At 53.0% G+C, this 24,385-nt stretch overlaps 6 protein-coding genes across 6 annotated transcripts; 4 read left to right on the top strand and 2 right to left on the bottom strand.

The window, feature by feature from the left end:
- Positions 1 to 658: 658 nt before the first annotated feature.
- Positions 659 to 4,030, bottom strand: GT037_001502 (uncharacterized protein; the record flags this gene model as incomplete). Its single annotated transcript, XM_038926549.1, has 6 exons — positions 659 to 792; positions 856 to 1,006; positions 1,187 to 2,189; positions 2,252 to 2,971; positions 3,035 to 3,841; positions 3,954 to 4,030. 6 exons carry the CDS (start codon positions 4,028 to 4,030, stop codon positions 659 to 661), a joined length of 2,892 nt encoding a protein of 963 aa, XP_038789841.1.
- A 927-nt stretch (positions 4,031 to 4,957) lies between these two features.
- GT037_001501 (ribosomal protein s7) lies at positions 4,958 to 6,102 on the top strand (the record flags this gene model as incomplete). Its single annotated transcript, XM_038926548.1, has 3 exons — positions 4,958 to 5,224; positions 5,276 to 5,611; positions 5,665 to 6,102. The coding sequence occupies 3 exons, from the start codon at positions 4,958 to 4,960 to the stop codon at positions 6,100 to 6,102; spliced, it is 1,041 nt and encodes a 346-aa protein (XP_038789840.1).
- A 919-nt stretch (positions 6,103 to 7,021) lies between these two features.
- On the top strand, positions 7,022 to 9,087 carry GT037_001500 (universal stress protein; the record flags this gene model as incomplete). Its single annotated transcript, XM_038926547.1, has 4 exons — positions 7,022 to 7,931; positions 7,981 to 8,753; positions 8,810 to 8,871; positions 8,919 to 9,087. The coding sequence occupies 4 exons, from the start codon at positions 7,022 to 7,024 to the stop codon at positions 9,085 to 9,087; spliced, it is 1,914 nt and encodes a 637-aa protein (XP_038789839.1).
- A 1,017-nt stretch (positions 9,088 to 10,104) lies between these two features.
- GT037_001499 (uncharacterized protein) lies at positions 10,105 to 13,165 on the top strand (the record flags this gene model as incomplete). The annotated part of the gene is made up of 2 exons (XM_038926546.1): positions 10,105 to 12,289; positions 12,966 to 13,165. The coding sequence occupies 2 exons, from the start codon at positions 10,105 to 10,107 to the stop codon at positions 13,163 to 13,165; spliced, it is 2,385 nt and encodes a 794-aa protein (XP_038789838.1).
- Positions 13,166 to 14,062: 897 nt separating this feature from the next.
- On the bottom strand, positions 14,063 to 16,308 carry GT037_001498 (snare docking complex subunit; the record flags this gene model as incomplete). Its single annotated transcript, XM_038926545.1, has 5 exons — positions 14,063 to 14,418; positions 14,476 to 15,922; positions 15,972 to 16,140; positions 16,193 to 16,214; positions 16,278 to 16,308. 5 exons carry the CDS (start codon positions 16,306 to 16,308, stop codon positions 14,063 to 14,065), a joined length of 2,025 nt encoding a protein of 674 aa, XP_038789837.1.
- Positions 16,309 to 17,371: 1,063 nt separating this feature from the next.
- On the top strand, positions 17,372 to 23,643 carry GT037_001497 (uncharacterized protein; the record flags this gene model as incomplete). The annotated part of the gene is made up of 5 exons (XM_038926544.1): positions 17,372 to 17,869; positions 17,919 to 18,138; positions 18,195 to 20,654; positions 21,518 to 22,166; positions 22,221 to 23,643. 5 exons carry the CDS (start codon positions 17,372 to 17,374, stop codon positions 23,641 to 23,643), a joined length of 5,250 nt encoding a protein of 1,749 aa, XP_038789836.1.
- Between the last annotated feature and the right edge of the window lie 742 nt (positions 23,644 to 24,385).

The raw sequence follows: 24,385 nt of genomic DNA, 5'->3' as shown, positions 1-24,385 counted from the left end.
CACAGTGTGGGGGGCTCTGCAGGCACATGGGAGTACCCTTGTGACGCGTGAATCGGGGCAGGAACCGTGCAGTGTCGCGGGTGCCTAGCGCTTTGGTCGTGAATGAGTCGGGAGAGAATGCGCTCATGGTGAAGGCGGGCCTCTCTGCTCTCCGTATACCAGCGATAAGCTAATCCATTCGAGGAGCGAGATCAACCGTCCGTGTGCTGTCCAGGGCTGCAGTGGGGTGAAACGGAGTGGCTGGGAGACCTCATGTGGTTGGCTGTCGTCGCTCCGGCCTAGTGCGGGGAAAGGCGACCGCGACCCCGTGACGCCCTGCAGCACACTCGCGCCTAGACCCTTGCATGCCCGAGTCGTGACGATAACATTATTGAGCTGAGCGCCATGCAATAAACTAAAAGCTAGAACGAGTGACTCGAGTTTGGCAGCTATGCCTACCTAATCCTGACCAATACCATGTCTGCAATACCTCTCCGTATACCTCTACCCAACAAACAAAACCAACGCCAATTCCATCTGGGCAAATGTGGAGACAGCCATGTCGAGATACAAGTGGGGTGGCGGCAAAAAGCAACGCTGCATTGCCTCAGTAAACAGGGAATGCAAGAGAACAAGTAATACAACTCGCTCGTTGCTTGCCGCATACCTCAATTCCCCCTTAGAGGTAGTACATCGTCTCGCTTAGTGCCGGATTTACATCTCGCGACCAAGCACTCTCACTCAACGCCGCGCCAGGGCCTTTGAGTACGCTGTTTAGATACGACCGACCGCGCTCGCACAGGATGTCTGCATCTGAAAGTGGTTGTATCAAGTCAGCCAACAATTCTCACAAGCACTTTGTACAGAGACACTTACAGTATGCCGGAGGGCATATGCTGACAGATCGAGTGGCGCGAGCGAAGGTGTAGCACAGGTTGTTTGTCAGGGTTTGGAGCTGATCGGCTCCGAACTTGTTCTCGTCTTTGAGCACGACGTAGTGTGCTGGTCGCGAAGTACCTTGTAGTCCCTATCACCATGTTAGTACAAACGATCCTGCTGCTTCTTATACGGAGAAATGAGTGTTGAAGGCGGTCTTCGAGCTGTATATGGAGGTGGTAGAGTCTTGTATGCTTTCTCCGGTTTCTCGTGCTTTGGATGATGTAGGTGACAGAGAACAACATACTATCAGAATTTAGCTGCATGTCACAGTGTGCGGATTGGATTCCTTACCCTGATGCGCAAGCAAGAAGAAGTCGAACAACTTTTCGCCAGTAACACCCCGATCAACGACAGTACCCGGCTTCGGGTTGCCTGTAGTTCCATCTGTATCCTCTATCTTTGTCGGGTAGAAACGCGTATGATGCCGCTTACCGACCATGACGATGGAGAGCTTCGGGTGCTTCGCCTTGGCGCCGTACAGTCTATCGAATGCTTTGCTGAACGATTCGCATTCAGTCTCGACGACTTGCTGGTACTGGCCTTCGCCCACTCCGTCGCGATAGACAATGACTTTGTTTGGGAGACGGTCTTGGTTGCGCTTTTGCCATAACCGGAGACGTTCGATGATCATCTCCTCCAGGTCCGTGACCATCTCTTTGTAACCCTGTTGACGACGCATGCTCGCGGGGTATTGCGAGAACATTGCATCGATCGAAGCCACCACACCAGCGATACTTGGCGCGGTCTCCGAGCTTCCGGGAGATGGGTGCGTGACGTCGATGCCGAAGAGAATGGTTTGTGTGTCCAGTGGTGTCATTTTCTTGATATCAACCACGTGGTTGACGCCACCGAGCTTCTGGTTGACCTTCATTGCGACGTTCGCATAGATTTGCTCTGACTTCCTGTCGAACTTGCTACCAACACAGCAGACACTTGGTATTCCGTACGTCAAGTCAAACAGAGACTTGAGTGTGTCGTAAAGTATGATGTTGTCCCTAGGCAGCAGGACCAACAAGAAGGTTGGTTTTTTACGCAATTGAGTCTTCAACCCAGTCTCAACCAATGACCGAATAGTGTCCACAAGTTCTGGTTGGAGTTTTGCGTCCTTCAAGATTCCTGGTGCAATGTTGATGATGCATGGTTTTTGAGGCTCGATGAGATTCAGACCGTACTTGTTGAGCTCCTCGCGGAACTTGTGCAGATCGGCCTTGAGGCCTTCGATCCCACCTGGAATGGTATCAGATCTCCCGGAATTGATGACGAGTGTAGACCTAGAGATTGGTGTCTATGTTAGCTCTCGTCTTGCACCCACTCCAGGTCCAGGCAAGCTTACCAGTCACCCAGCTTCTTCACGACGCGGAATGGCGAAAGACCCAGTTCTGAGACCTTCAAGTTCCATGCCCCGTTGTTCGGAGTCCGGTTCTTCAAACCTTTATACATCACAGTTGGAGGCATCAAAATTCGGCCAGGTACAGTGATCATCCTGGGATCGACCTTGACACCGAATTCCTTCAAGTTAGTATTCTCACCATTTACCACTGGATTGATCATGGTAACTGTCAAGCCATTGCCAGTGATTGACTCAGCGTTTTCATGTGGCCTGCGGGCAGCAAAAGTGATCATTTTGGACGTTTGGTCAGATGTGAGCTGACCTCGTTTGAGCTGACCAGGCAGGATCTTGCACAGCTCAGCTGGTATCCAAATTGGGTTTGGGTCATTAGCGTTTCTAGCATTGGCCAAAGGTGCTCGCGGAAAGTGGAGTCTTATATTGTGCTCCTCCAGGAAGTGCTGCTGGACTGTAGGGTGAGTGACGTTTCCATTGGCGTCCGTTTTTGAGAAGGTAACATTCGTTGCGTTCTTTCCATAAGGAGCGAAGATTACGGTACGCACTTGATGTTTGGTTCCTTTGTTCTCTTTGTTTTTGCTACTGTCGTCAGGCAGATAGTTCGTCTCGACCCTGATGGGACAGAAGAATTTCGTAACCTGTTCATGATGCTGTTCGCTGAGTGGTGGGTAACTTCCACAGACCTCTTGCATCATGTCAATAAGGGGTCTTGACATGGGTGCCAGAGTTAGTATACAACGTAGACCAGATCCCTACGCAGACTTGACTCACCCAGGCTTGTAAAAGGCGCCGGTCGCGACATTGAGGTTGACGAGCAATCTGCTCACGCTTGTACGCACACTGGTAAAGTATCCGCGGTGAGCCTGAAGACCTTCTTCGAGGTCGTGTGGCTCCATTTGGTCATGGTTACCGAAAGGAAAGAACTTGTTTCCTGCGGTGGTTATGTTGAGCGCTGTGCTGGGTCCATGTGCCATGATAGTGTTCAAAGCATCAATAGCCTCGAGCTTCAGTGGATAGGTGGATTTAAGTCCAGACAGATCTTGCAAAAGGTCTGCGAGCGAGACAGTGCCGATTGCTTGGACGCGTATGTGATACGTGTTTCGTGTGCGAGCTTCTGTTAGTCTGGCTTCTTCGTTGGGTGTGGGTGGAGGCAAAGGTCCACGGTCCTTGTGGTAGAACTCAACGGTATACTCTTGGCCTTCTTCGGCGAGTGGTATCTTTTGTGCGCACACAAGCTTCTGCGTCCAATCACTGGCAACCTTGAGTGTCGAAAAGGGTGGCATGTCCAGTAGTATCTCTATCACCCGCTTCTTCTTGACTTTCTTGTCCTTCAACTCTGACTCTTCTGCGGACCGGAACGCGAGTGAGTAGCGGTACAGATCTTTGTTCTTGTTTGCAGCTTTCAATTCGAAGTAGTTAGCGTACAGTGCGATAGCCCTTCCCTGCACACCATAGGCAGGCCGGGAGGGCAGTTTGAAATCCAGGGAGCTGGCGGCCATTGCTGATGACAAGCCAGGTTTGGCCATTTCGTTCTCTAGCTTGACGACTTGTGGATTGGGTGCGGAGAATTGGCCGTTGCTGTGTCGATGTTAGAAACCTACGTATGTACCTGTATATAGGCTCTTGTCTGCATAGCTGCGACGTCTACAACAGTGATGCACTATCTGATCGATAGTCTGGTACGGCTTACCCATAGACCCTGGCCACTTCACGAGCTGGTTTGTGGTAAGCTGCACCTCCACCACGTCCACGCCCGCGTCCCGCCATTGTTGATATGTTGTTGAGGTCTGATGTTGTAGACGTTTGAGTGTTGAGCGAGCGACAGCAGAGAATAGTTAATACGTGAGTTCAATAGCTTTTGTGAGAGTTCAAAAGTTGAGGGATAGGAAAGTTGAAAGAGGCAGGGAAACGACTGTTGTTGACTCTCGGAGCTGAGACCTGTCTTGACGCGTTGCTGCCGGGTGGTCACGTTATGGAAGGGTCGAGCGGTGGGCTGGCGGCAATTGAGACCGTCTTGCAGCAGCCCTGACTTACCAATTGGAGAACCTTCCGCAGCTGATATATACGCTTGGGTGCCGCATAAGACCTCGGATTGACTTGCTCAAAAAAAGAATTGACCCAGCGAGCTTAGCCATTCGACCACAGCTGCTACGCCGCATTCGCCATCCAATGCAATCGAGGGGCAGCAGGAAAGTGCTCCCTGAACATGACATCTCTGGTCTTCTCTGCTGACTCACCGGATTTCCTATCTCATGTGTAACGTTCCCTGGACCGATATTGGACCATGGTGTCCAGGTCTCATCGGATAGACCGCCAGTTCGCAGTACCACTCCCAACTGACTGATGCTTCCGGGGACTTTCAGGACTAACAGCGAAAGTGACTCCGTGTTTTCCGCGCGTATGCTGAAAAAGACTGGTGAAGAAATGTCAATACTCAAGACAATTCGGATGGATGTTTGGTGCCATTGTCAAATGGACAGCAAATACGTTTGCATCTTCTCAATCTTGATTTGAGTTGATAAATCATATCTTGGGCTTGCAGGGTTGTTCGTCGTGATACGTGTTGGACGGATGTATCTGGGGTAATTGGAGGCGGCTGTTGTAGTTGGCGCACGGACTTTGGCGCGACATCGGCTTGAATATTCGGCGTCACTTTGCAAGAACATCACCAACCCGACCACACAACACAACGCCATGCCACCACGATTAAACTTCCCCGCGCTTACGCGATCGATCGCATTCCGGCCCAGACCCCAAGTCCAATCTCCTGCTCGAGCAGCGCTTCGCCTGTCACCGTCGCAATGCCGCCTCTACTCGGACTCGTCCAAGCCGCCAGCCAACGACCGAACGAAGCGAGAGGACGCGAAGCCGATTGAACATGTTTCTGAAGAGGCAGCGTCCATGGCGAAAACAATGGGAGAAGATGGTCCCGACCTAAACCAGGGCACCTCGATTGAAGATGTGCGGTCATGTACAGCATACAATGCGAGGCCGAGGCTAACAATGTAGCAGGTAGTCAAGGGAGACAAGGACTTGCAAGCGAACCTGCCCAAGGTGATGCAGGACAAGCTCAACTCGCAAAAGCCCAAGACGACACCAAACATGGCACCCAAGGGATCACGCTCATATTCGACTATGACGACACAGTCAAGCGGAAACAGCGGCATCGACATGGGCCTCGTAGACATCCAGTCCGTGTCCAAAGCACCGGCAATGCCAGGACTGAAATTTGAGATGCCCTCTCTGCCTCTGCCCAAGGACGGTCACGTCAAGCACCGCCACGACCCCGTAGTCGACCAGGTCACCAATCTGCTCATGCGACACGGCAAGAAGAGCGTTGCAGAGCGAGTAGGTCAGCCAACCCCAAGGCATAGCCTGCAGATGACTGACGTGACTTGCAGAACATGGCGCTGATTCTGCAACACCTTCGAACATCACCCGTCCCCACCATTAACCCCGCGCGACCGCTGCTCCCCGGCGCGCCACCTCCATCGCACCTTCCACTCAACCCTGTACTGTATCTCACTCTCGCTATCGATTCGGTCGCTCCTCTCATGCGCATTCGAAGTCAGCGTGGTGCTGCCGGAGGCGGTGTCGCTCTGCAGATTCCCGTTCCGCTGGGCCAGAGGCAACGGCGGCGTGCTGCCATTCAGTGGATCATGGCCGCTGCATCTAAGAGGAGGAATTCGGGCAGTGGCAAGGGCAGTCTTGCTCAGCGCATTGCTTCTGAGCTCATTGCTGTAGTACAGGGCACGAGCGGCATCTGGGAAAGGCGCAACGCTATCCACAAGCTTGGTGTTGCTGCACGAGCCAACATTGTTCTGCCCCGGAAGAGGTAGAGCGTCTTGTCATGCGAAAAGAATGTCTTGTATAATATATATATTTACCAATGTTACCGTTGCAACAGCTTTCCGTGTCTTTCCGCTGTAACTAAGGTGGCTGGGATTGAGCGATGAGGTAACTTGACATGTGCTTTTTGGCTAGATCAGGCGAGTAGCGCCGTAAGCACAGCCACATCTGCTCCACCAGCCGCCAAGCATCAGATGAAGGAATGCGTTGATTCTGAGCAACTCGATATGCGCACAGCTTTGTTGGTTTTAGCGATGATGTATCGGAAAGAGTTTCGTTATCGGCACTCAGCTTCAGACGTGTTCCAGGCCACAGTTTGGTCCCTGCGTCAGCGGCGTGGGCAGCTTGTAGTGATCTTCGCGTGCCAAGGACTGCCAAACCGCCAGATGTTGAGGGGCTCGATGCCCACTTCCCACCGCCTGGACCAAGGATACCCGCGACCGTCGACTCGCGCTGACTGTTCCTGACAAGCTCCATTGTCTGTTGCTCGAGGTTCCGTTTCCATATGTCGTCCGCCTCCATCAACCTGCTAGGGAACAACTTGTTTTCCGACAGCGGTTAGCTATATACTACGGTTCGGCCCGCCATCGCTTTCAGCTACAGTCTTTGGAATTGCTACCCCACTGCTGTTATTAGTATCATCACGCGCTCACCCCACATCTCTCCAGACCAGTGACCGCTCGGTACTGCACTGGACCGCTGGCACTTGTAGCCCCTTCACCCGACAGCACACAGCTAGCCGCGTCTATGATGCCCTAGCCCAACACCAATTGATACCGACAATCACTTCTGCTACCCCGCGAACACGACCGCGTTTTACTGCCTTCCTGCGACAAGTACTCAGCCTCACTGTACCTACTTCCAGTCCCCATCGCACGCGACTTACTTGACCACCTCCACACCGCTACCATGGCGTCACTCGAAGCTGCCATTGACGAAGAGATGAGGGAGGTGAACAAGCTCCTCGAGGGCAGCCAAATTTCTGGACCGCGTCGTGCAGAGAGTCCAGTCGCACGCGCACAAAGTCCCGGCTCGGCTGCCTCGCCCTCGCGCATGCGCAGCATGCTAGACATTGATACTCCGGCGCAGCGCAGGAGCTCCAGCCGCGGAAGTACTGGCATCCCCTTCGCCATGCCCAAGTCACCGCGTCGAGTGAATCCCGAGTCGGCTTACAAGTTCGAAATGCTGCCCTCCATCGACGCACACGCTATGCCGAAGCGAGTGTCTCAAGGTGGCAAGCTGGATGCCGCCGCGAAGCCTCGCGCCATGTCTTCTGTATACGGCAACTCCAGTGGCTTTCTAGGCAACTCAAACTCAAGGGATAGACACAACTCTGCGAGTGGGCCCTTGAGCAGGTCCAAGTCTGGTTCACCTGGCCCTGGTCGGTCTGCTTCTCCAGCAACGCGCATGCTGAACCCGACGCAGCCCGCCTCGAAACTGAACAATACCTTCGTGACAGACTCGGGCAAGAGTATAGACATGGACCAAGCATATCGCAAACTTTCCGACTCCGCTCTGGCACGCTCCGAGGGTGGCTTGTCTTCGCTTCCCAATCGTAAAGGCGTTGATCCTGTCAAGGGCACTGCCACCGCGCCAGGCGGGGGTGTGCGTCTTGCGACAGACGACGACGGTGATGACAGTGCTGCTGTTGAGAGCAGCGACAACGCTTCAGACAGCTCAGATTGGGATGATGGCTGGAAAAAGACGAAGCCAAAAGAGCGAGGTAGACAGCGGTCAAGGAAGTCGTCTGGAGGTACCGACAGCATGGGCAGAGAAGTCATCACCGCTAAGAGTCTGCTGGCTGCTGCTGAGCAAGAGCGTAAGTGCAGCGAATAATGTCCAATTGTCCAAAAACTGACTGTACACAGGTCGAGAAGTTGCAGTTTCCTACAAAGTGCGATCACTACTCGACCCACAAATCAACGTCACTGGCCCGAACGGCGAGAGGATGACAAGGAAGAACTCATCAGGGGTGGTACATCCCCATACAAGTTTCGACCAGGGCGGTTCAGGTCTCTCGACCCCGGTTCATTCAGATCACGAGGATGAGCTTGCCGAGATCAAATCAGCTCAGCAGCTTTCTTTGAACATTTCGCCTATCCAATCAAGCCCAGAAGCCCACCGCTGTGTTCGACAAATTATCAGGGGTGACTATGTTCAATTTGCCGAAGATGCGAAGAACGGGTTGAGAAGACAGCGTGTATACCTGGTGTCTACCGATCTTAGCGACGAAGCAGCATATGCTCTGGAGTGGACAATCGGCACCGTTTTGCGAGATGGCGATACACTCCTAGCAGTTTACGCCGTCGACGAGGAAACGGGAGTTGCAACGACTGATGCTTCTGGTGCACCCATCAGTCAAGGCACTACTGGACGACTGGAGTCAGATCATCTCAAAAGGACGCTGTCGAACCACGACGGGTTGCCAACAGCAAGGCCTGGGTTCTCTGCCTTGTCCAGCTCTATAATGGCGACGGAAGCCAATGTGGGTGCCATGGGAAAGGCAGAGAAAGACAGGTACCAGGCATGTGTCGAGGTGTCTGACCGCTGCGTCAAGCTTTTGAGGAAGACGCGACTACAAGTACGAGCTGTTGTCGAAGTGTTCCACTGCAAGAGTCCAAAGCATATGATAACTGAAGTGGTAGGTCTTCAAGGCCATATTGAACGTCAAAGCGACTGCTGACAGATGCTTAACAGATCGATTTCTTGGAACCCACCCTTGTAATCCTTGGCTCACGAGGCCGCAACGCGCTGAAAGGGTAAGTCGCTGTCCAGATAAAGATTGCATGAATGCTAACTGTGGCAGTGTTCTTCTCGGATCTTTCAGCAACTACCTGGTAACCAAATCATCGGTACCAGTCATGGTTGCGCGGAAACGACTCCGGAAACACAGCAAATACAAACGGCAAAACGTCCGCATGTCCAACGTCATCGCAGGCTCCAATGACAGGCTCGCAAATGCAAAGATCGATTAACCGCCTGTTTAGTAATTTGTCAACTTTGCGTTTTGAAGGGTGTTTTGCGTCCGGACGGGTAGTAGTGTCCGCCTGAAGATTTGAGTTTGGCCATCACGAAACGTGAGAGGTTTGGCAGGACCACATTCCTGGGCTTGGTAATCGCTGGAGTCTGGGTGTCGGTTTCTCACAACACATGTATCTTTACACTCTGATCTCGGGAGTAAAATCTCTTGTCGCCAGTCTATTTTTATCCAAGATCGGCTCAGGCACGATGTGCTTCAGATCTGCTCATGACTAGGACATGCCATGGCAGAGATTGATCTCTTCTCAACTTGACCGTTCAACTTCATCACCATGATACAACATGGCCACTTTCCGCTCCCACGGGTTCGTCCGGAAAATTGCGTACCGTGTAAGATTAAAGGGCGTTGCATGCTGTAATTGCTTTTTACCTTCTAGAACTTCTAGCGTGTGGCATGTCACGTCCACCCTGAGGCGTTTACCGGAACATCTCCATGAGGCTGCATGTTTCAGATCATGTGTATTTCTTTTGCTTCCTTGCGGCTGCCCCTTCCGAAGATTGCGACGTCACCTGCTGTGACCGTTGTTGCGCGTGCGAGGGTCGTGCAGACCCGTAATAGTACCCGAATCTCTGGATCGCTCAAACTTTGCTATCCTTTACTACGCCTTATACATCTTAACCCACCGTCAAAAGCCAGCCAAGACTTCCCACCATACCCCGCAAATACGCAATGCGGTAGTCGGTGCGGCGAGGGTTGCGCGTGGGCCCGCTTGTGGCGCCAGTGAGCTGACGGAAAACGTTCATGCATGGCACCGTCCCTCTTGCGATTCTTACAGCTGAATCCAAGACCAGAGCGCGGCTGTGCGCCGGCGTCCTTGGGTGCAGATGGGAGGGATCATGGGTCTTGATGGTAGAGGTGTGGTGCGATAGTCAAAAGGGTCTGGATGCCTTGTTGTAAAGGGCTCAGTCCAGCATCAAACAATCTATCATCTTTCTGTCAAGCTAGGCGAATAATGTATTTTCCTATGGCGTTGCCAACATCTTTCCAATATTTTTCCAGGTTCGGACAGTGCAGTTTTCTTGATATCGACGAGGATGAGCTAAACACTTCGGGTCTGCATACGCGGATGGTCAAACCTGCGACACGAGAGAACCTGATCAGTCGACACAGATGGACAGCATCCTCATTCGATACCAACATCGATGCAACGTCCCTTCTGTCCAATATTAGTCGTCTAGCACCTTCGCTCATAAAAGAATTCATTCCCAAGGACCATGTGGAGAACACCTTCCCCTTTCGATTGATCACCGAGATCACCCATCACGGCGAGGAAGAGGGATACATTGCACTCAGTTACTGTAGGAAGCACACTACCACGAACACACCCAGACGAGTCGTTACACCAGTCGGAGATCTTCCTTTTGGATGGCAGAAGGAGATTGAGCAGTTTCCGCTACCAACAAGTGCTGCACTGTTCGAGGCTGTCATCAAGGAGAAGCACAAGGGCGAAGGACTGTGGTTCGACCAAGCATGTCTCGAACAAGAAGATGAGAGCGAGAAGTCAGGGGTCATCGGGGCTATTGATGTCATTTACAAGAACGCGAGAGCGGTTGTCGTAGCACTCGACGATATCGCTGTCACGCCAGACGAAGAACAGTTTCTACGCTACTATGTCGAGCAATACAGCTACTCTCAGCTGCCTTCGGGTCAAGAACCCAATGCAGGGCTTACACCACCTCTCATGGAGCAGTTCACACCCCTGAAGACTTTTCTCGAGCGAGTGATCAGCTCAGATTGGTTTGACCGCGCATGGTGTGCGCATGAGATGAAAATGGGACGAAGCCATGTCTTTTTGGTACCTTCCATACGGCACTACGAAGACGAAATTCAGACAGTCACACGCTTCACGGGAGAATTCTTTACTCATCTACTGGTTCTTGCCAGCGAACTCGCTACGTTCACGCCGCCGGTAATGGCCAAGATACGCTCGCTTTTGGCATTCTTTCAGGAACTTGATACGCTCAACAAGCATGGATATGACGCCTTGCGCAGACCAGATACCCCACACGATCAGGCCCCGACAATGCAATCATTCACTTCACTAGTCACAGATACCTTCCGCCTCAAAACAGGTGGCAGTCCTCGACTACCAGAATACATGCGTCGCCTCGATGCAAACCGAGACAAAACCGCCCTCGCACTGAACGCATCTGGTCTTCCCCTAGCCCTCGCCCCTCCAGGTCCCTTCTCACGACCAAATATAGAAGACGAGTGTCTTCGTTCCCTCCTCCTCGTCGGCATTGCAGCACGAGATCCCGTAGCACTCTGCACAACCGGTCCACCCCTCCAACTCCACGACGGCTCAGTCTCATGGCTATGCCGCCCGACCCCTCTCGACACTACCTTGTCCCGCTGTCCACCTCCACGTTTCTCCAGCCAGGCGGATCAGATTATTCAAGCGCACGACGGCAGGGCAGAGTACGCACAGCTCGATCTCATCTTCCTCGATCTTCCCCACCGAACACAACCCAGCCCATCGTTCCCCACACACGTCGTGCGAGCGAGGATCATAGTCGACTTATGCGTCCAATACCACATCCCTGGGTTCAGCGGGCTCTGGAACTTCTCACACGCACCAAATCATCCGCGCACACCGGCGTTGCGCAACATCTTTATCCAGACACTAGCCTGCGTATTGAGCTGCGGACCGCAATGGTTACTGGAAGTCTCGACGGGGCTTGAAATATGCGAGGCACATCAGACCAACCAACCGAGACTGTCGGCATATAATATTGAGATGCTGATGAATCCTCATCTTATCCTCCAGAATTTTGTCTTATTACAAGAAGGCCGGGCGGCATTGCAGGCGCTGGTAAATGTACTGAGTACACTCATCACAAGTGGCATTCCTTGGCCATCTGGTGCGAGTGAGCGGACACACGGGCCGCTGATTGTCTCCGCGCCGTCTTCTTCGGCATCAGCATCGCCTGCGTACGATTATGCAGGCGCGCCACTTCAAGGTGGCAGTGGGAAGGCGATCATCTTTGCTCCGTTCGAGCACTCCAAAACTCTTCTTATCGCTGTTCCGGAGGTGATCAAGGGGACGGAGTATGCGCCTTTGGCACGGGGTTGGATCTTGACGAGTATGAATCCTTTTACGGGGAGCCCGAAGCCGACGGTCAGTTGGACGTTGCAGAGTAAGGGTGCTGTGTTTGGAGATGTCAGCTTCAACAGTCGATTGGCAGGGAGCGGGGCGATGGACGTGAGAAATCATAGGGTGTATGGTCCATTGCGGCGATGATGGGCTGGGTTGTATAACAGAGTTTTTTCATTTGCATACTGGCGCTGTTGGTAGAGGGTCAAAATTGGGATAGATGGACAGGATGGAATCATGACTCTAGATTGATGTTGTATATAGATTGTATATATACCAAGATATGGATTATTGTATATTATGAAGATTGTTCACAGTCGTCGATGTGACTGCGATACCTCTGGCGCAATGTAGTTGTCTACTGATATCGAGTTCTCATGGCCAGTCATCACCAACTTCTAGGTCCTGACGGAAAATTCCAACATGAGCATGTGAGCATGTAAGGATAGTTCACATACGCACCCGCTGGAGACATAATCCAGTAAAGTGTACTGACGAGCTACATGTACGACCTACGTTTATGTCTTGCACAAACAAACCTGCGCACATGACTTACTCTCTCTAACGCTATCTTTTGAACAACAAATTAGGGCACATTCCGACCTCAGAAACAAATCCAATCAGACTATTCATTCCACTAGATCATCTCTCACAACAGAGCAATCAAAAGCTTGCGCTTAGTACATCACGCATCACAATCGATGCTAATTCGTCAGCAGGCCAGGATACCCACATCCCCACTACGACTCAGCCGTCGACCCTCACAAAGCCCTCCACCATGCAACCTACATGGGTCATTATTTTTACCCTCATCTGCATCCAGCTGATCATCCTTGATTCCATCCTCGCCGTCCATCAAACCACGCCAGCCCTGGAGATCTCAAACACGTATGCAGCCAGATCTGATCCTTCGATCTAGGATCGTGCACATGTGTATCGTGGCTTGAAGGATGCGGTTCGCGGACCGACTGCCAAAGGATTGCGGCTGAAGAGGAAGGCTAAACAGCTAAGCCGGACGGCTGAAGTTCGGACAGGTGGGTAGCAGGATGAGGTGTGGAGTTGAAGGGAAAAGCAAACATTAGTGGAGAACGTTTGAGATAACGTTCAAAAGGGAGGGAAAAAGCAAACAAACACACCATCAAGCCACGACGACGACAACAACAACGATGCAGCGATCGCAGGATTGGAAGGATGCAGGGTATCTCGATATACGCTAAAGTGTTTCAGATCATTCTATGCATACTTCTCTGCATGCAGCTGGATTCTGACATCACAAAAAACAAATAAACATACATTGCGTTTGAGCCTTACCACACATGTCAAGTTATGCATATACGAAGACTAGAAGTCATGTTCAACACCCACGAGACGATCAAACATGCCATTGCGTCTATAATTCACCGGGTGATCAAACATGCTGCTGTCACGTTTTCCAGGTAATCGGGAACGCATGGCTGAAGTTTCAGGTCATTCTGTAGCATGGCTGATCTCTTTACTTTTGTATCGGCGTGCTCCCAAGAATGAACCGAGGTTGTCATGCCATACCAAACGCCGAGCAAGGAGGACCGTTTGTAACCAAGCCGTGTGACGTGATGGAGGGGCTAGCATTGCGTTTCTGACTAATGTAATATACCTCACTTTGTGCATAATCAAAGTCTGTTGAACAGTTTACTGAGACAAAAAAACAAAAGGCACAAGTATATGATAACTCGAGCGCTATGTATATCATGATGCAAGGTTGAGCCATGTATTTCTTACACTTCTTTGACACATCATGCTATGCTCTGGTGACTTGCGTACTGCCGACCATACAAACTCAGGTGGTCTCAGCACCCAAAGGCGCCAATTCATTGACGATGAAGTCCCTTGCAGAGTACAGATTCGTAGAGCCATACACAACTCTCCTTTGCTGGCCAGCACCCGCAGCGCTGGTCCTTTGCGACCATGCCTGTAAGTTGCCAAATTCATCCATACTGCCGCCTCCAACAGGGAACACCAGTGCTTCCGTGTAGCCTTGTCGTCTTTGCCCAAACGAGGCTTCGATACCGCGGGAGACGGTACTCTGGTTGTTTCGAGACTGGCTAGCTGGCGGTATAGTACCACGGGCGTTGGCGGACCGAGGGTCGAAGTAAAGCCAGGATTCTATCTTGTTCAATGCACTTGATGTTGCATCTATCCACCACGATTAGCACGATCCCTGGACAAGACATTTCTGGCGACAGCACTTACTTTGAGGATCAGAAATGGCTTCTACAATTTTCGTAAGAGTCAGGTCTGTGTTAGCGGGTAAGTAGCTCTTAATGCCTGACAATACGCCCTCGAAGTTGGGCGCGCCCAAACCGGCTTCTTTGAATTTGTCTGTGACGCGACTGCTTAAACTTGAGAAACCGCCGAAAAGGTTCGATGACGCCTGTGCAGGTTGCGTAGGTGCAGAGCTCAACATGGTCATGCGCGTGATCTGGCGGACTGTCTTAACATAAGCTACTGCTGTTGTATCACATCCAGCTTGTTCTAGAGCTTGTGTGAAGCTATCGAGCTCATTGCGTGATAGGTCGTCGGATGTGGTCAAGTACCACTGGAGGAACAGACGTAGTTTGTCGTATGGGTCGTTACCCTTGTCGCTGGATTTGATGATATCCAGTATCGTTGTTTTGGTGGCTTTGCCAAGCTCTTCTTCGAGCTGGAAAAACTCGTCTAATTTCCTCTGCTTGATGCCGTCCATGACCGACTCGAGCATGCTCATGTGGCTCTCAATAGTTGCTTTGCGCTCACGAAGCTCGGGCAGCATGGATATGGCGCCTTTGAGATGAGCTGCGAATTGAGTCTCCATATCGTCAATAGAGTTGGAGCCCGTAGACTTTGTGATCTTGTCTGCATCTGCCGTGTACTTTGTCCACTCGTTTGTGACGTCGTCTGCTACTTGAGGAAACGGTTGGGCTGCGTTGCGTTTCCAGAAGTAATCGCTGGCCGCCAAATCGTAGGTCTGTTTCTTAGAGCCGCTCTCGGGATTTGCCTTGTCATTTGGCACGGTCACGACGACCTTGTTCAGGGAAAAGTCTAGTACGTCGTAAACAAGACTTTGGTATATCCACGAGTGGCTGAACATGGGGCAAAGGTCGATATTGCGGTCGACGATGATCAGAACAGGACGAGACGCTGTGTTGGCGGAGAAGAGGTTTTCCTTGCTGTTGAGGATGTGGTCGCGCAGCTTTCGATCAAGCTTTGCCGCGATATCGGAAGCAGCTCCTCCTGTTGGACAGCGTATGATGGGAACGACGGCCATGGTGACTACGACAGAGAAGAGTCCTGAGACGATGCGATCGATCAGCTCGTCTAGCTCCTGGTCCGACGTCTTGGGGCTGTTGATCTTTCGATACGCATCTTCGATGTTTAGGGAAAACTGGTCGCTGTCGAGGGTAACGAAGTTCAGATACTGGTCGTATATCTGGGCGAGATTCTCGGCAGCGGAGGGTGAGGATGCAATCTGGCTACCCCAGTCTTCCAGGAGTGCCCTGGGGACACTTGACAGGAAGTTGACATAGACCGGGGTGTACAAGCCATCATTCAGATCCTTGGTCACCAGCGCTAGGTTCTCAGCTGTGGGGGCGATAAGGTATATGCCTGGGGTGTCGGGTATGGGGCTGCGCTTGGATGCAAGATTGAAGTGTACAGTGACCTGTATGCCTCAGTATGTTGTAGCCACGTGTTGGAGGGGCTCATGGTACCCCAGCTGCTCTCAGGTCGTTTGTACGCAGTACTGCCGATATGACGTTCCTCGCCTGGGTATCGAGGATCAGTACCTTCCACTCGATGTCGGCTGTGCTGGTGGTTGCGGTGGTAGTGGTGGTGGTGGACTCTTCAGCAGCGTCGACGTCGTTGATGGGGGCGTTGAGGCTTTCGGAGGTCAGCGAAGGATTGCTGGCCTTGCACGCGTACGAGCACTCACTTGAGTATGCGCTTGATGGCAGCTATCACGTGTCAGTAACGGTGCCTTGTCGTGCCAAACACAGTCGCATCAAGAAGCCGCATACCGATCTGGCGATCCCGCAGTGAGAGAGCCATTGTATTCCGTCCGGGCACCCGCCGCGTGTCAGATGGATGGCATGCACAGGAGAGCTATGCAGAGCGTGGAGCAAGTATGTCTCGTGTAGTCAGCCAGCGGAAAAGACAGCTGTCGCGTCTGCCTGCCCACGCTCTCACTCTCTCCCGGACTTTGGTGATGCAGCTCGAGCTTGCCCGCCCCACCCGGGGCTAGCGCGTCGCGCTACTTGGCGGGCAGGCGACCTTTGAAAACGGGCTCGCCCCTTCGCTGCGCTCCCTCGCTCTTCAACTCTCCTCGCCCACCACAACACACCCCCTTCTTCCCTCTTGACACTCATGCTACTTCTCAGTGAACTCTCGCCCACCTAATAAGGGCATCTGATTCTGAGGCTAGATTCAACCGAAAGGTCCTTGCTTCGGGGGAAGTGCGCGCTCAGGCTGGCAGCGGCGTTTGTGAGGAAGGCGTGTACTGTGGACGGCAGAGTGACAATCATCTTGGATTTTCTGCTACTAATACAGCGACATCTTCGATTCGACGCGCTGCGCAAGGGAGTCTGGTCGAGCTATCGCGCAGATACAACACGTGCTGTGCTCTGGGTGCGCGCAAACGTCAAGTGACGCATCAGCAGTGTGTTCCTCATCGCATAATACGCGAGGCAAAGTGCCATCTCCATAAAGCCATATTCACGCATCGTGGACTGGGGCGACACGGCATCGCGGGCGTCGGAACACGAATACTGCCTTGTGAGCCAGGTCTGTTGCATTTCCCACCAAATCCGAGGCCAGCGACGGCGGCCATCAGTAAGGCCGGAAGCGCTCTGCAGCACTTCCAACACAGCAGCACAACAGCACTACCGCCCGAACCGGAAGTTTTATCGACCTTTTTCCCTTACCCGAAACGGCAACAATTCACACTTGTGACTTTGCGCCAGTCCTCTTAGCGCTTAGTGCTTGCTGCATTGCCGCCTAATTCATCCTGTTTGCTGGTTCGAGACAATTGTGCGTCATCAGCCAATCACATCCTTGTAAAACTGACAGCTGACACATTGGTTAGCCAAGAAATCCTCCATCCATCAGCCACACCATGGCGTCTAATCACGTGCCGAGTGACCAAGTGCCCATGCAAGGCCAAAACGTCTATTCCGACCCGTCATATCAGCATCTCTTTCCTCCTGTCGACCGTTACGGCACCCCTACATGGGAGTCTCAGCTGCACCAACACACGGCGCTGCCACCTAACGCGTCAGCCCAGAGCTGGCACCATGGATCATTCACACAACAACCCTACACTGGTAGTAGCCAACCTTACGGTGGCCAAACACATGGCCTTCGCACTGCTTCGCCATATCAGTATGGGCAGTTTGGCCAGCAAAGTACCTTGGGTGGTTATGGTCAGCAGTCCAACGTCGACCCATCGCTAGGCATGGATCCCAATGCTATTCGCCAGCAACAACAGTCGCCATATCAGATGCCCATGCGAACCCAAACTCCTCAAGGTCACGCCGGTACCGTGACACCGCAGGCTCTGCAGCACAACATGCCTCCTCTTCAACAAGCCCGCCCTACGGCATCTCCTTACCAGGTAAGCCTCACCAGCTTGTAGCGCCACAAACATCGCTAACACTCTATAGGCACCGCAGAGCACAACAAATGCTTTTGTCCAGCAGCGCGCTGCGCCTGTCTCTTTTGTGAAACCAGTGCCTGTGCCTGAGTATGACATACCAAAGGGCAGAAAGTCGGGGGGTCTCTACGTTCTTGACCAGGCTGCACTAGCAAAGGCCACTAATTCTACTCCACTGAATAAATTCGTGACATTGGGGAATGAACCCTTCCATCTCGCTACCAATAGAAGTAAGCCTAGATGTACCATGGTACTCTCACAAAGACATTCTCTAACCTATGCACAGCTGCGCTTCCTGTTTATGTTCCTCGACAATCACTCAAAGATCTCAAGAAGGCTGGAGCAGACAGTAAGAAGCTTCGTGCTAGCCTGTCAGCTGCCAAGTCTCACTCGAGAGCCTTCAAAAGGAAGCCTACAGAACTCAAGAGACAGGCTAGTGATAGTGAAAGCTCAACTGACTCGTCCGACTACGATAGCGATTCTTCAGAAGAGGAAGAGATGCCGGTGCCGGAGACAAGACCGGAAGATCCCGATGCTGCTGTTCGTTATGATGTCGTCAAAGCTACCTGGCATCCTTCTTCATCATCGCCAAGCTCCGACAACATCAAGAAGAGCATGCGTGAGGTTTGGGACGTACTTGACACCATTCATAAGCGGTGGCGAGCCGACAGCAAGGCTGTGACGGAAGCGGAGGAACAGAAGAAGATAGGTGAGCTGCCCGTGCTGAAAAGCCGGGTAACTAGTCAGCGTGACTTGCTCAAGTCTGCGCTTGAAGCTGCGCTTGAGTTTTCCCACCCTGATGTGCTCTACCAGTTAGGGCTGATCAAGCCTTTTTTGTATCTGTGCTACCAGTTTTTGGCGAACCGATTCAAAAGCAAAGACTACGATGGGCCTTTATCTGCGGTTATATACGAGGTGCTCTCGCGATGCGGTACATTGACTTCTGAGCTCCTTGAAGAGACTAGGCTTGTAAAGGCGCTTGCATCTATGAAGAAACACGCAAATGACAAGCACAAGGCCTTCATACAACAAATCATAGATGGTGCTGCTGCCAACTCCAAAAAGGCCAAAGCGAGTCCTCCGCCGAAAACCGAGCCGACAGAGAACAAGGGCGTCAAGCGACCTGCGACAGAAGCTGCGGGCCGCTCAACGAACGAGAACCCCCTAGTGAAGAAACCCAAGACGCCTGAAGCTCCCGTCAGCGCGGTTAAGAAGGACCCCACATCTACTTCGACTTCGAAGCCCACAACAGCAGGTTCCAATCAAACAGTACAAAAGCGACCCGGCGAAAAGGCGGCACCAGCACCAGCTCCCGTCAAGACTCGTATTACTCAGATCACCAACAAGCCTTCGGGTATATTCGCCTCCATCAACGCAGCGGCCAAGAAGGTGGCCCCTACACCAGCTGCTACGAAAGCAGCGGCCTCAGCCAAATCTGCTGCCCCGGGGGCAAAAGATAAGAAGCCAGCGGCTGCGACGTCAAAACCCGCATTCTCCTTTGCTCAAACAATGGCGTCACTTTCAAAGCCAAAGGAGCCAGAAGCGGCGCCTGTTAAATCCGAGAAGCCAATTCCAACAGAGACCGAAGAAGAAAAGACAAAGCGTCTGCGGAAAGAATCCCGAAGACATCTACGCGTCACCTGGCGGCCTGAAACATCACTGGTGGAAGTCAAGTACTTTGACCATGAGGCTGACGATGAAGAGATGGACGACAAAGAAGACCATCTCGTTCGGGATGCTGGTGATATTGGCGGAGAAGGACACATGTTCAAGCAACACAAGGAGCTTGATCTCGATGACGATGACGAGGAACTAGATATGGAGCGACCTTGGCCACCGCCATCCCAAGTTGATTTCAGTGTCGTGCCTTACGAGGAACGCCAACGCAACTACATACCATATGGAGGTGGAGAGAAGGTACCGGAGTGCCCTGAAAGAGACGCCAATGTTCAGCGCGAGAACAACACGTTGATGGTCTATTACTCAAGTCCAGCCGATGTTCCACCTTCACCTCAAGAGCCATCGGAAGAAGATAACGTTTCTACGGGCACCATGGTCAATTTTGGTACCCCGCCCGACAAGGTTTTGATGAGATGTCCACAACCACCAATGCCAGCAGCTGTACCGGACTTTAGCCAATTGGAGAACATCATCAAATCGCTCTCAGCAACAAGCCAACCTCCTGCAGCTCCTCCAGTGGCTCCTGTCGAGAACGTTTACACACCACCACCTTCAACATCCGCTCCATTCGACCCAGCGGGTCTCCAAAGCATCCTCGCCTCCATAAGCAACGGCCAAGCCCCTCCCCAGCCTCCTCCCATGTCCTTCCCACAACCACCAGCTCAACAACCAGGCATGCCCCTGGACATCGCTGCCCTCATCGCCAATATGCAAGCAGCAACAGGGGGTGCACTTCCTCCACCCCCACCCCTCCCAACTGGCTTTCCTCCCTTCCCGTTTGCATTTCCGCCCCAGCCCCAACAACATGATTCCGCACCAGCATGGCCTCCACAGATGCAGGATCCGGCTGCATCCTACCAATCTCAAATGCAACCCCAGCAGTACAACCAGCAGCAACAGACCAACGGCGGTACCAAGCGACAACGTGAGGACCAGAACGGAGGCAGCAATGGTAACAATGAGAGGAACCAGGGGAAGAGGCCAAAGAACCGTGGCGATCATAAACCGCATAAGGTGCTGCAGTGCAAGTTCTTTGCCAAGGGACAGTGCAACAAGGGGGAGAATTGTACGTATATTCATGATCCGAAGATGATTGGGCAATGATGTGAACAAACGGAAGGAAGAGGTGGTTTTGTATGATAATCGTGTTTTTTTTTCTCACTCCATGTATATTTCCTAGTCGTTATGCATACCCCGCGGGCAGTCGACCTGCATATGTTGCGGGTCGAGAAGCATTCACAGGCGTTTGTTACTAGCATATTGGACAGCATTTGAATGGCGCAGGGATAGTTGGGAACATGGATGGGATGTATCTCTTCGGAGACATGGAGAGGCTGTGCATAGGGATAGCGGTATAATTCTAATGACAGACTTGTACTATGTTGACCTAATTCTTCAGTTGGAAGCATCCCAATGGCGGCGCTAGCAGGTGTTCAGCTGAAGTTGGGCTTGGGACGAACACGCAGCTATGACCTAACCAAAAAGATGGATGGGCAACAAAAGCAATCACGTGGCAAACAAGCAGACCCCTTTGTCGAATGCACTGTGCCACTTTGTGGGATATTCACTTGATGCGCATTGCTTGGTGCTTTGTAATGTTGATCATGTTCCGAGACGTGGAGTAGCGCATCGATCCGGTTCCGCGACCAGGCTTTCCCGCACGGCAAGCTCCGTCATATCTTTTCACAGGCATTAGACATCACCCAACCTTGCCGAACCATTCCAGCCCTCCGCCCAAACACTCCACCTCGCCCCATCACGACTGCAATCGCTGCAACCTCTGGACCCGCACTCTCGGCGCTTCCCACGTTGCTGGCCTCTAGCACCCGGACCCTCTCCGCCGCCGAGTCATCGCTTCGCCGTACACGAGCCGATCCACGACCACCCCACGCCGACTCTATCGCGCCTCCAACCTCCGCCACTACCCAGACCCCGCAATCATGGCTCCCGCTCGCAAGAGGACCACCAACATCGCGCGTCGCAGGCGGACCGATGACGAGGATGAGAACCAGTCCGTGGCCACGCTGGCCGACGACTCGCAAAGCGACGCTTCTCTGCTGAGCGACGTCGACGAGGACGCCGACGCAGACAACAGCGACCTTAGCGAAGTCGACAGCGCGCCCTCGCTCACCCAGGGAAAGTCGAAGCGGAAAGCAAATGGCGCGCGTGATGCAAAGTCCAGGCAAGATGCAAGCCATCGTCAACCTTCTCCGCCCATCGCCCGCTCCGATGTCGCCTTTTCCACCATGAAAGAGACAGAAATCATGATGAACGGACTGAAGATTGGGGAGCATGGCAATGAGGCCGAAGTAGTCGACTTCGAGGCGGGCGTGGCTGCCGCAGACGCCGCACCCGCCGTGGGTGCGCCTCAATCACGGACAGAGACGCTGGCCGAGCGGCGGCGGCGGGAGCATGAGGAGTACAAGAAGAAGCGCGACTCGGATCCGGCCTTCATACCCAACCGTGGCGCTTTCTTCATGCACGATTCACGGCATGCACCTGGACAGAATGGCTTCAGGCACGCAGGCCGTGGGCGAGGGCGGGGCGCTCCCGTCACAGGGCCATTCGCTCCAGCAAAGTACGTGCAAACCAAGGCATCAGGCAGGGAGCATTCGACTAACACATATTCCAGCATGAGACCGCAGCCGCAGGAAGCCACAGACTCACCCTGGCAGCACGACCTCCACGAGACGGTCAACGCGCCCGGCTCCCACGCTCAGCCTGGACTACCCCCAGCTGCATCGAATGCCCCCATGTTCGCGTCGCGAGTACCCCCAGGTTCTAGCCAGAAGCCTCCACAGGCCCGCAACTTCTCCACCACAGTGCATACACACAACGCCATGGTACGCGTCTTCTTACCAAACATGAAGGGCCCTATACACTTTCAAAACGTCCCCATCAAGTCACACACTCGCCTCCCGAACCACCGACCACCCCTCCGCCGTGACAAGCCAGTCCGCATCTCGTTACCCCCTGCTCCACCACGCTACATCTTCCCCACCACAGAGCGCTCTTTCATCTTCATACCAAGGGCGCTTCGACCCAACCAACAGGGCTTCGGTCGGGGTCGCGGTAGATTCGGATCTTTTGGTGGAGGTCTTTCAAGCAGACGTACCAGCGCGTACGGGGGCAGTGTATACTCCCCTAGTGTTGCAATGAGCAGGCGGTCTTCGATTGCACGTGAGATGGGCCGGGACAATCTGGTCTCCCCAGCCGGTTCCATCATGTCACGCAATGGCGGCTTCGTCGATCCCAGTCGTCCTGTGGTACGCCTGCCGCCTGGGGGTCCCAGAATGCACAATGGACCGTCAATGATCTCACCCACAAACGGCGCTGTACAGCCACCTTACCCTCTCCCGCAGAAGCCCACGTTCCGTGAGAATTGGCAAGGTCAGCTCCCGATGCATCAGCCTCGCCCGCAGAAGACCGTCTCTGTTGCTGGCATCGAGTCACCCGCGTCCATGAGCTTCAACCCTCCCCAACAACAAGAGCAGCAACCGTTCCATCAGCAAGTTCCTGCGCATATCAACGGAGCTGCTCCCGCGGTCGAGCAACCCTACTACCAGCATGGACGGCACCCCTCCTACCCAAGCCAAGTCTCTACCGGCACTCCTAACATTCCGGAGCGAGCCATTCATGCTCCCGCGTTCCAGCCTTACGCGCAACCTGGCTTCCAGCCACAAGCCTTCGTTCCACAGGGCTACTATTACCCCCCACAAAACGGCGCCCAGCCACAGTACATACCCCCTGCCGGCATGGTGCCTATGTTCGTTCCTGGCGCTCAGCAACCCGGCTATGTCATGCCAGTGTCTGCTCCTCCTGTCGCCGCCCCGCCAGCTCCTGCTGGTCCACCTAATATGGTTGCGTACGAGTCAAACGGTATGACCTACTACGTGGACTCCAATCAGCTACAATACACTGCTCCACCAGTGGAAAACTATGCTCAACCAAGCTATGCTGTTCCAGGCATGGGGGGCATGATGACCCCTGGCCCGGACGGCGCCTACTATTACCCTCAACAGATGCAGGCCCCAACGTTCTACCCGCAACAATAGACGACTAGACCATCTTACCCATCTCACAATCGCTCTGATTATCGGTTTTGCATTTCGACATGTTGCGTCCGACTAAACAACTCCTTCCTTGCAGTCGAGCATGGCGCATCTGGCTTTTGGTTACGATACCTGGTGTTCAGGCGAATGCACACTTGACAGCGCATCCGGGTTTCTCTTCCCTCTCTCTTCATCACGACAGCGAGCGACACAAAAACATTCACAGTATCATTGTCAAACTTGGTGGAAGGCGGGATTGGTCCTCTTTTTCTTTTCGAGCTAGCTTTGGGTTTGGCCCTTTTCACACACACACACAAGAGACGATCTGCTCACGTATGCATGGTGTTCTGCGTCTTGCGTTCTGCGGTTGCTTTTGGTCAAGGACTTGGGTACTTTTACTGTGTTCTAATAAAGCTATCCTTTGATTCCCCGTTTATCACTTCACTGGTCTCCTGTTCTCTGGGCTTTCTTGCATTATGGCAAGCGGCGACGTATTCGGATGTTAGAGAAGTCAACCAGGCAAATTCCGTGTGCGACTCGTGGCTACCTAGATAAAACAAATATTGGTTTCACTGCCGCGGAGTCTCGATATCGAATAAATATGACCTCGTTCCTTTGTTGTGATGGGTCAAGGGACGTGATGTGGTTGGGATGCAGTGACATCAGTAGCGGGCTTGGCGCGTCAAGGCGCTAAGGAGCTGCATCAGTTCGCCGCATCATCGCGCAGGCGTTCACGTTCGAGGCA

Source organism: Alternaria burnsii, assembly GCF_013036055.1.
Source record: "Alternaria burnsii strain CBS107.38 chromosome Unknown 750, whole genome shotgun sequence".
In the NCBI taxonomy this organism is placed as follows: Eukaryota; Fungi; Ascomycota; class Dothideomycetes; order Pleosporales; family Pleosporaceae; genus Alternaria; species Alternaria burnsii.
Note: the sequence above shows the minus strand (reverse complement) of the source record. Positions and strands in the feature narration are given on the sequence as shown.